The 10,868-nt window shown below is 46.3% G+C and overlaps 1 protein-coding gene across 8 annotated transcripts; it reads right to left on the bottom strand.

The window, feature by feature from the left end:
• Positions 1-1,829: 1,829 nt before the first annotated feature.
• On the bottom strand, positions 1,830-10,629 carry LOC146257326 (heterogeneous nuclear ribonucleoprotein L-like). 8 transcript variants are annotated; one of them, XM_084673613.1, is made up of 14 exons: positions 10,473-10,629; positions 9,514-9,632; positions 8,936-9,173; positions 8,765-8,850; positions 8,122-8,218; positions 7,876-7,948; positions 4,896-4,928; positions 4,163-4,231; positions 3,615-3,877; positions 3,304-3,425; positions 2,929-3,130; positions 2,684-2,741; positions 2,481-2,603; positions 1,830-2,301 (listed from the first exon to the last, which is right to left on the bottom strand). In XM_084673613.1, exons 1-14 carry the CDS (start codon positions 10,554-10,556, stop codon positions 2,243-2,245), a joined length of 1,626 nt encoding a protein of 541 aa, XP_084529739.1. In that variant the 5' UTR covers positions 10,557-10,629; the 3' UTR covers positions 1,830-2,242. The 8 variants fall into 8 exon arrangements, with proteins under 8 accessions (XP_084529739.1, XP_084529741.1, XP_084529740.1 ...); XM_084673615.1 differs by having other exon boundaries at positions 2,493-2,603; XM_084673614.1 differs by having other exon boundaries at positions 2,481-2,606; positions 2,693-2,741.
• Between the last annotated feature and the right edge of the window lie 239 nt (positions 10,630-10,868).

Genomic DNA, 10,868 nt, shown 5'->3' with positions numbered 1-10,868 from the left:
CTTCCCCATCCTCATCATCGAGAACAACAAGTTCATTATTAAGCAGCTCCTCTTCGTCGTTCTCCTCATCCTGGGCTACTTGCGTGCGGTTCTCCTCCCCCCGCTGCCGGAGCTGCGCCAGCGCATCCCTACCAGCGGCGCATGGCTGTCCCGCTTTGAAGCAATGGATGAGATCATCTTCACTCCCGTCATCTTTCAGTGTCAGTCCACAAACTTTGAAGGACTTTCGGATCATGTCCTTGTCCAGCTTCTCCCAGGCAGCGACTACCCAGTTCACGAGCAGGTGGCGGGCAGGGGCTCTCAGGTTACCTCCAGCAGTATATTCTTTATCTGAGTCCCCGGCCATCCATAAATCATACGCCTCGTGTAGACTCTGCTTGAACGGCTGGTTCCACATAACATCTGGGGCTTGGATGTACTTAGTGCAGCCGCCAGGGATAACTGCAGTTGTGACATTATAGCCACATTTGAGTTCAGCCTTAGTGGCGGCGCTGATGTGGCATCGATATGCATCCCAGGCTAGGAGCCGTGGGGTGAAACTGAATTTCCCGACGACTGACTGTAGCCAGTCTGATGTCAGGCTGTCGTTCATCCAGCCATTCGCTGAAGTTGCAATCACAGCGCTTACTTTCTGTTGTTGCATTCGAGCCACTTCACGCACAGCCCCTTTGAAAACGATGTACGGCTTAAGTTTGGTACCATCGGCCTTGGCAGCCAGGATCACTGTGAGATGGCTCTTCTCATGCCCTGTAGTTTTTAAAGCCACGCTTTTGGCCCCTCGCTTATCCACCGTTGTGGACGACAGCATATCAAACCAGACTGCTGTTTCGTCCATGGCAATTATGTCTCTCTCCATAATATTTTTGGAGGCGATTACTTTTCCCACGTAGTCAATGTAGGAAACCAGCTTTTCAACCACCTGGTCTGGGTCTTTCTGAGACACCGTTGTACGTCTCCTTACTGAAAACCCATTGCGCTCCAGAAATCTCTGGAGCCAGCCCCTGCTTGCCACGAAGCTACAGTCTCCACTGTCACTCACGGAGGGAAATATTTCCAAAGCTTTATTTTGTATCATCTTTCTAGTTACCCTAGAATGCCTATCGCGGACTGAAAAAATCCATTCAATCAGGCTGGTCTCCATATCCAGGCTAACCTTTTTCCTACCTCCACCTGCTAGTCGGGCTCTGTTCTTTTTGGTCGCATTGAATTCATTCTTCTGCTTCTTCCAATATCGAATTTGTTTTGGGTCTATATTAAACTCCTTCGCTGCCTTTTCTCCCGAATGTTCTTCTGCGAACTTTAAAACCTTCTCTTTGAATTGTATGTCGAATTTTCGCCTTGGCGCCATAGTGCACTGCTTTATTATCTCTTTGAAAAAAGTAGCCTAGCCAACTAAAACGTTAAAGATAAATAACAGTAGGCTACGATACGTGCATTTAGGCTAAACAATAACAAATTCGCCTAGTAGGCCTACGTGGTAAAATGTCTTTTTTTATTGGCAACAGTCCATGAAATTAGCCAATAACATTAAACATAAGGAGAACATGTATTTATGAAATATTACTTTTACATATATATATATAAAAAAATAAAAATACCCCCGGCCTGTATTTGGGGCCCGGCCTTTATTTGTATGTATAGACCACGCCCCCGGCTACTATCTGAAGCCCGGCCTCTAATTGAATCCCGGTCTTTATTTGAGGATTTACGGTAACTACCTTACTTCCACTGTTTTTTTCAGAGAGTCACAATTACATCTGAATTTTCTGATCTCTTGTCACAAAAACATTAAGCCATGTAAAACCATTAACTGGAGAAAGCAGACAAGCTTTAATTCAAATTGGTTTTTAATTTTTCTTACAACAAAAGAAGCACTCTCCCTCCTCAACAAATGGACATGGACATGTTTGTGTACGCAGGTGCAGTACTGAGCAGACAGCAATAATAAAAAATAAAACAAAAGCAACGATTCAACATGGGAGAGCTATTGTAAAATTTTCAAAACAACATTACAAATAGCATGTTCTTAATCATCCGCCAGGCATAAAAATTGTTTATCCACAACATTTATCACATTTAATCCATCTTTTATGATGTTAATAATACCAAAGAATAAGGACAGGAGGGCATGACTGCAGACACACAAACTCCCTACAACTAACAGTCTGGAAAGAACACAATGTGAAATGGAGCTGTAGGGATATAGGTTAGAACGATCTCCATGGCGATGGCCAGAATGGGCTCAGTTTGTGTGCTGCGCAGTTGAGAAACACAGCTTGAGGGTGTAGGGGTAAGGTCCAGCTGAGGGGAGACATACAGAAAGTGTTAGGTACAAAATAGGTTTAACTGATCAGTACATTACATTCTACGGGTAGGCTTTTACACTGCTGTCGGCTTTGAGACTGTAACAAGGCTTATGTGTAGACTGTTGCAAGGCTGATACGGGCCCAGCGGAATGGGCAAAGAAGAAAGGGACTAACGTGAGGACGTACTGGAGTTTTTCATCTGGTAGTGGTTCATCATGGACAGGGCCTCCATGGCATCGTTGATGGACTCCCACTCCAGCAAGCCTGAAGAGCTGCGCTCGCTGGTTGCTGCCCCTCCTGCTCCACCAAACAAAAGCATTAGAACATGGGTACACCAGCATATAGATACAATTATACTGAAGAAAACTAAGTCACACCCTTTCCTGTGAACAATTTGATGTTGATGGGACTCTTGACACCCAGTTCTTCACAGATCTAGAAAAGAAAAAAAGCACCACAGCTGGTTAGAAACGAGTGGAACAAGCAAAGCAGACTGCAATCGACACCAAATTACATCCCAACGACAAAAATGCTATGATATAGCAAAACAATACATGTAAAGAACAATCTAGCATGTGACTGTTCCATGTGACTTTTTTTAAGGCCCCTCTGGGGCACCCACCTGGGAGAAGACCTCGACGGAGGCGTCGGGCTGGGCGTTAAAGAAGTGCAGCACGTTACTGGGGTGCTGGATGCGGTTCTTGGCAGCCTGCTCGGGGGAGGTGAAGCGGTTGTTACGGGAACCATGGAAATCTTTGAAACTGGTGGAACCGTCTTCCAGCTCGTAGGACTGTCCTGGCATGATGGCCTGCTGCTTGGACACACTGGAGAGGTGAGGCAGGTGGATTAGTGAACATCAGGAACTAACTAAAACTTTGTGATACATATCGCAACTTGACAAAATAATCTAATGAGGAGAAGTAAATGAGTGAAGAGAACAGGTGAGGGAGACACGGAGGCGTCTAGAGCCATGTCTAGCTACAGTGGGCATCCTCACCACACGTTCAGCTTCTGTCCAAACAGGAAGTTGTTGTTGAGGTGGGTGATGGCACGGTCAACAGCATAGCAGTCTCCCATCTCCACCATGGCTGCTCCAGGTTTGCTCTTCATGAACTTCACCTGGTGGTGGTGGGGGCAGGGGTTAGAGAAGTGTCACCAGATATTAAAGGGTACTCGTACTAACATTTATTTAATTGGCCACTCAACTGTCCAAATGGAGAGCTTCTGTCCTACTCTTCAGGAAGAGACATGACAACTCCAAAGTATCAAAGATTGCTACTGCAGGCGTGCCTACACATTCAAACTCACCCTCTCGACATTGCCATAGAGACAGAAGACATTGAAGACTCTGTCTGCGTTCATCTTGAGAGCCTCCAGGCCGTACACCATGACAACGGGAGAGTCTGCGTGAGCACTGTACTCGCCAGGGGGCGGGGGAGGGGGTCCATAGCCAGGGGCACCGTAGCCGCCGCGCCCACCACGCCCTCTCATTGGTGGGCCCATACGGCGGCCCTCGTGGGGCGGTGGGCCATAGCTCTCGTCGTATCCGTAGCCGTACCCACCCTGTCCACCTGCACGAATAGGAGACATGACCGTAACAGAGGCGGAGCCAGAGGTCAACTAAAGGCATTTTGCTGGCCATGGTCACTTTAGACTGGCACACAGAGCACGCAACTAAAGTTGTGAGGAACTGCCTACACAGAGTTTGACTACACAGCACCACTTTAGCTGCCACTGTGGGGGAACCTGATCGCCTTACAGAATTGTATTGGTCCCATTATAATCATTTAAAGAAAATGGCTGACTTTTGCGGGGGGACAGCTCAGTAGTGTGGTCCCCAGGAGCCTGAGGCTTACCGTACTCTGGAGGGTGGTCTCCCAGCAGAGCAGGCTGTCTCTGCCGCTTGTTGGGGTTGGCATTCACATCTGAGAAGTAAGGCACAGGGAGAGAAGCAGGAAGAGGATATGGAGAAAGAAAGTGATAGATGTGAAGGAAGGGACAGACGGTTGATTTGCCAGTTCAGAGACAGTATAGATGGATTCCTAGTGAAAACAACCAACCAATCTAAAAGGAGCACATTTAACCATAAGCGTCGAGTTCTGCCAGACTAACACAAAAACTGCAATGCCAAGTGTTCCATATTTCTCAGCTAGGGTATTGTGACATTGACCCCTCTGTGACAAATACAGATTACATCAGAACTTCCACACCAGGAATCACTTGCGTAAACATCAGTTCATTAATGCGATCTGAGTAGGGAGCGATGCTTAGCACGGATTGCTGCAGCAATACCCAAAAACCAAACCAGTACTGTAGTTCTATAACACGCTACATCTATGCTAAATGTGCTATCATTTAAGAACTGGAATAACATACGTTATCAAACTAAACAGTCCTGATGCTAGGCTACAACCAACATGCCAAATTCTTTAGCCCTAGAATGACTAGAACAAAAAGACAACAGCTTGGTTAATATTGGTTTCAAATAAGTGGCCAAGAAACAGGGCATGGGATTTGAATTGGTGGTGTGTGAAAGGGGTGGAGGGGAGGGGGGGATAGGATACCCAACTAACGGTTTTGTACACACACCTGAATTGCTCCCATTTCCATCAGCCTCAGCATCTGTACAGGTACACATAATAGAGTCAAACTCAGGTAAATCCACCTCAACATCACAACACACTGGCAACACATCAAATCAGGACAACGCTATCAAAACACTGCTTTGTCCACATCAGAACGGGGTCAGCGCTCGCTTACTGCAACACCTGCTGTACTAACGACAGTGATGTCTTAACATCTCAGGCCGGATTGCATTCAAGCAATAAACCATTTTTAAAGGGGTAGATTACACAAAATGCATATCAACACCCTGCCCTTAAATAAACAGCACTACTACTACCCAAGTGGCAAACGTTCATTTGCATTTCGAGTAAACTGTACTTTTAAAACACAAGCTTTATTAATTTAGGTAATTGGACATAGGAAATTGATACAGTTTGGCACATATGCACCCCCCAGCACCCATACACCAACTTCAACCTGGCGCAACTAAAGGGCAAAATACAATCCTGGCAACAGACATGAGGAAAAACCAGAGGACAAACAAATGCAGGACAACATTGTAGGCTCCATTTGCAGAGTCTTGGCAGCAAAAAAAGAAAACCCGCCCACAAAAGAAAATAAAGTGATTAGGGTCTAAAATGGAGTCACTTGAAAATGATGTGGTGAGGAGAATCTTGAGTGTTGCAGGTGTTGTGCTGCTACTGTTTCCCAGACAGGGGGAGCAGATTACTTACAGCATAGGCACAACATTGGCAGTAACTTGGAACCTCTCCTATCTCTCCATCCATGTTTGTTTCATCCATCCATCCACTCACTCCCATCCTCTTGGGGGTGGGGCACAAGAGCACCGTTTTCACCTTTGGGACTTCCTTGAATCCTTTATCAAGCAGTAATTGCCCCAGTTGCTCCGTCCTCCGAGTGGCTTATCCTGCTTACCATTGGACGACCACTGGGTAAAATTCCCAGATTGGGGAGGCAGGGTCCTCTCTAGGCGTAAATTGCCACACCTGCATCACATGGAAGGTGTTACACAGGTGCTAACAGGATGCCAACATCTCACAATGGAGCTGTATTTCAGAAAGGGGTGAGCTAGACAGGAAAGTATGTAGTCAGAACAGGAAGGAGGAGGAGAGGAGAGAATAGAGGTATAAGAAAACACCCGAGTCCATGATGTGGTGCATAGGTAGGTATCTGTGGGTCAGAGTAGGCCTGCCTGAATGTGCCTGCATACTTGGGGGGGGCGTGTTGTCAGCAGTGTCGTCTTCATCAGCTTTTATAGGCTGCGGCCTGACCAATGGAATCAGTGGAATCATCGACATCAGAGGAGTGGAGTGACGGATTCTGGGTGATGTAGTTGTGAAGTAAACAGTGTCCCATTGATGTGTTGATAAACACCTGGAACAAAAGTGTGAGATGGCCCATACCATCCCCCCCAGTCCTGAAACAGGCCGGTTGAGAGACCGCCAGGACAGGCCATGGGTGCTGAACGACTGGTTGACAATCAGTATGGTTGATCAGTTGTGGTGTTTTGCTCTGCTCCATCTGTCACTAAGTGAGTCTGTCTTTGTCTGCCTTCCAAATCGACCGCACAGACAAGGGTTCCATGTCATCAGTGGTTTACGGTGGTGGTGATGATGACGCAGGTGTGGGTTGTTGGGTGGAGGAGGAAGAGGAGCAGTGTTTCAATGTGTCTGGCATCTCACTTGAGGTCACAACTGGGAGTGGGGCAGGAAGGGGAGGGAACCGGGCGGTTGAGAGGTACAAACAACCCCGACTCCCCCCCCACCCCAGCCAGAATGAACAATGTGTTGTACTGTGGAAGGAACAGCGTGTCTTCTTGGATCTGTAGATTATGTTGCTGAGGTTGAAATGACGAGACTCGGGTGGTGGAGAGGCATGGGGGGTGTCAGTCAGTTGTACGACTGTGTTGAAGGGAGTGTCTCTGGTCTCAACATCTTGTTGCAGTCTACCTCTTGGCTCAATGTCGGAGGGGGTGCGTGGATGGACTGTGCAGTGTTCCTTAGATCACTAAAGAGACTGGATGTGTCCTTAGACGTAGTATTGATTTAGTCAACAATGTGTCTGACTCTCCCCCAAGAGAGCATGGAAATGTGTTGTTGTTCCCCAGGGCAGGGAGAGGGAGATGAGTCAGTGAAGGACAGCCCTGACCACCTGGACAGCAGGTGTGGTAGGAGCAGCTGGATGTTGGGAGGCGGTGGAGGATTCAAAAGTGACTGGTGCATAACAAAGGAACTAAGTACCTGCTTTAAGACTATGAATACATTGTAGTCAGCCTAAAAAGTATGTCCAAGGAATCAGGCAGCAGCAAAATAATAAGCAGCTGCCAGGCGTCACCGCAAACTATGAGGGCATGGCTTATGTACGTTTGTGTCATATAGGTGGAATGCCAATCATGAACTGGAACTTCCTTAAAAGAAAACCTGCCCTTCTCGTCTTATGAAATGGTAGAAGCTAAACTTAGACCAATGCGGTTCATCTCATTCTAGAAAATAAGTACACTAGTATTCCAGACAGGAAGATCACATGCTACATTCTGATATGCATAGTGCATTTATTCTCCCTTCGGTTTCCTGCGGCACCGTCTACAACCTTAGTGCAGACACAATATCAGCATGTTTTTGGACTGGTCAGATTAAGCAGCTCATAAAGCTGTCCATCCACGATTCCAGCTGCTCTTAGCATACTTGTTGTTTGTCAGTACAACCCCTCAAATGCCTCAGTCATAACACCACTGAGACAAGACTCAACATCCTCTGGCTGAACCTTCCATTTACCAGCTCCCCGTTCCTGGCTTGTAACAGTGCTAGCCCAAACAGTATAGCCAATCCATTACAAGCCATATGTAAGACACAGAACTGAGGGTCCAGCCTTGAGTACCATCTATGCTGAGTGGTGCTATTCTGGAAGCTCTACCCTCCCCTCCCCCAGTGGCACTAAGGGTGCTGGGTAGTGACAAAAAAGACCAGTTGGACAGGTGTGTTACCTTGGGCACCAAGGTTGGGGTTGGTATAGTCCCATGTGTCCTGGTCATTCTTGAAGACATTAAGGCGTGTCGGCTAAAGGGAAAAAAATATGAAAAATTGATGACACCCCAACAGTATTACAACACCTGGCCTGCTATCTTGTCTGTTGAGTACAACAGGATCGTAAATGTTATAGAACTTGTTGTAAATAGCAGGTCTGTACAGGTAGCCGTTTATTAGTGTGTGGAGGGGTTGTATGTGCTCACCTTGGCATATTCAATCTTCAGGGTGCAGCAGCCAGAGTAGATGTCGGCTCCATTGAGGGAAGCTTTGGCTCGCTGTGCACTCTGCACAGAGTCAAACGTGGAGCGAGGGAATCAAGGAACAGACAAGAGGGAGCAAGGCCACAGGCTAGAGCATGTTTCATACAGGTACTGAACACTAGTTCCTTTAAAACACACTGTTATTACCCGTGTTTATATATACAGCCAGTGTAAAAACAATAACATTCCCAGACTCTTAACACAACTGAAGTATTTTGTGACCTTGTCAGCTTCGCTAAGAAATCCTGAGGTTGTATAAAAAGTGGAGTCGAGGTAAGCCAACCCATCTAAAACCAGGGGGAGCATTGCATTGAAAGCCAACGTTCCTACATCATGCTGCCATCACTATCTTTTATACAGGTACAATAATTACATTTCTCCTACATTCACCCACATCAAATCACCCCTTTTTATAAAAGGCAAGACCCAATGCCTATAGGCCAGACATTCAAAAAGATTAGCAGGCAGTTTATTAGGAGGTTTGGATAAGACACTGGGGAGAGTCAAACGGAAGCAGGAACAAATAATTCCAATGGACCTGCACTTGTTACAAATGGCCGAAACCTTGGAGTTTTAAAAAGGATATTCAACCATGGCCTGGACACCATTCTTCCTGAAGATGACGATCCTTTGGACGGGGCCACAATTGTTGCAGATGGTATAGAGGACGTCCTGAAAACCACATTATAGACGTGCATTTTTACAAAACAAACAAGACAATAATTCACACAATGTGGGGATTAGACTGTGCCGTTACCGTGGTGACTGGATAGATGGGGTTCATAATGGTGAGCAGGAGGACGTTGTTGACGCTACGGGCGTCATCCGGGTCTCCAGGCCGGGAGATCTTCTGGCTGGTGGAGTAGTTGATGAAGGCCGGGTGTCCAGCAATGTACACCTGGTTGTCGTTAGCGTAGGTGACGGCAGTGGACGAGCCATTCATATCCTCGTACTCCACCAGGGCCTGGCGCTTCTTGGGCATCACCACCACATAGCTGAGAAGAGATGAGGGTGCTGTTAACACTGCACAGCTCAGACAACACTGGTAGAAATAACACTGCCAGGCAGAGTACTTAATCTAACCACATGGAAGGACATTTTAGGGGGATTCAAACATTAAAAAGACTAATCAATGTATACAAAAAAAGAAAAGAATACAGTCAAGTCACAGGGTCAGATCAGGTCCTCTGACAACACCAACATTTCTTAACGCATGAATCATTCCTGAGATAAAGCAGCATTGTATTTCCCGTTAGACCAACTATGACGCATTCCATATGTCAAAACAAATCACAGACACCAAGTTAGTGTTACCATCGACCTGTAGTTGCTCACCTGATTGGGCCAAACTCTTGCAGGGCCTCCACAAGGTCCGCTTCTGTGATACCATCAACCAGCCCCCTCACGTGCACCACCACGGAAGGAAGGGTCTTGTGTGGGTCATCATAGCCCTCCTGCAAACATGAGAGAAACTTAAATCCACTTATCATTTTACGAAAGCGTTTGGTCAAGGCCGCAGTACAGACTACTAATCACTGGCTTGTAGGGCATCGTTATAAAGAAAGTCAACTTCCAGAATGCCGTGAATGTACTCTAAAATATTGCACTTTAGGTAGAATTATAACAAACTACTACGGTTACGAACAAAGATGTTTTGAAACAATGAGGACATAGGCGTACAATGAACCCCGAGGCCGAACCCCGTGGGGGAGGGGTTGTTCAACAAAATTTGAATAAAGTCAATCTGAAATGCCTAAAATGGTTAAGGTCATGCATAGTTTTATCATCGTAAATCTAGTCAACACAGTACGAGACAATAAATATACTTGGCCGTTCATTGCGTCGACTTCTTCCCCGGATGCCGATAACGTTTCAACAAAGCGGTACGGTAGCTAGCTCACGCTTGCTGGCGAGCTAACATTCAGTCCATATGGCGTGGCTTGAATTGCACCCCATTCATTCACATCAACAATCTGCTTTAGTAACCACGAATAGACTTCCGAGGGTAAACTATCACGGTCTCACTTGCATTAGTACACAAGAGTAAATCGAAAGCAGGTCCAATAACGCATCCTGAGTCAAATGCTTTTTCGATATTTTGGCAGCTCGCGTGGATACTAAGCAAGCTTCTGCTAGCTGGCCGACAGCTAGCTACAGATAGCTACGAAATCCATGAACCATCGCGTTATATCTATGATGAGTTGGATTGGTTTATTAAATGCAAAAGGTTTAAATATAGCTTATGAATGCAGCGTGATATATTACTCGTATAGGGATATTTAGTCATCACTTACTGTGGCCATTCCGTCGTTGTCGGTTTTTTGTCTTTTCGTTGCCCTACCGCCTTCGCTGTAATAACGGCCCGTCTGCGTAGCCATGTTGTCCCAGTTAAAAAGGTTGATAGTGGTGACGGAGCGAAATGGACGGAAAAGTCAAGAAAACGACACTCCAATGGACACGCCTCATAGAGTCACGGCGTGCTCCAATTGGCTTACCTCTTACGTCTATTTCAAAATCATCTCAATCGTGACCCAATGGCAATGCTCAGTATAGATCCTGGCGTTTCATGATTGGAAAACCATATCCTCAGTCAAATACCGCTTGTAAAATTAAAGCAGCCAGTTTCATTAAAAAAAGGAAACCATTTATATTTCTATCAACAGATGCAATCTGTGCTTCTGTAGTGTCTG

This window comes from Hypomesus nipponensis, chromosome 15 (genome assembly GCF_054491055.1).
Source record: "Hypomesus nipponensis isolate SF chromosome 15, ASM5449105v1, whole genome shotgun sequence".
NCBI classification, from domain to species: Eukaryota; Metazoa; Chordata; class Actinopteri; order Osmeriformes; family Osmeridae; genus Hypomesus; species Hypomesus nipponensis.
The sequence above is the reverse complement of the archived record's forward strand: the minus strand, read 5'-3'. Positions and strand labels throughout refer to the sequence as shown.

What these genes read in the sequence shown, in the direction of transcription:
- LOC146257326 (XM_084673613.1), bottom strand. Translation starts at nt 10,556, where the DNA reads ATGGCTACGCAGACGGGCCGTTATTACAGCGAAGGCGGTAGGGCAACG. An exon ending in CAAGAGTTTGGCCCAATCAG is followed by an intron (nt 9,174 to 9,513) that starts GTGAGCAACTAC and finishes ATCTCTTCTCAG; the next exon opens with CTATGTGGTGGTGATGCCCA. An exon ending in AGACCACCCTCCAGAGTACG is followed by an intron (nt 3,878 to 4,162) that starts GTAAGCCTCAGG and finishes CTATTCGTGCAG; the next exon opens with GTGGACAGGGTGGGTACGGC.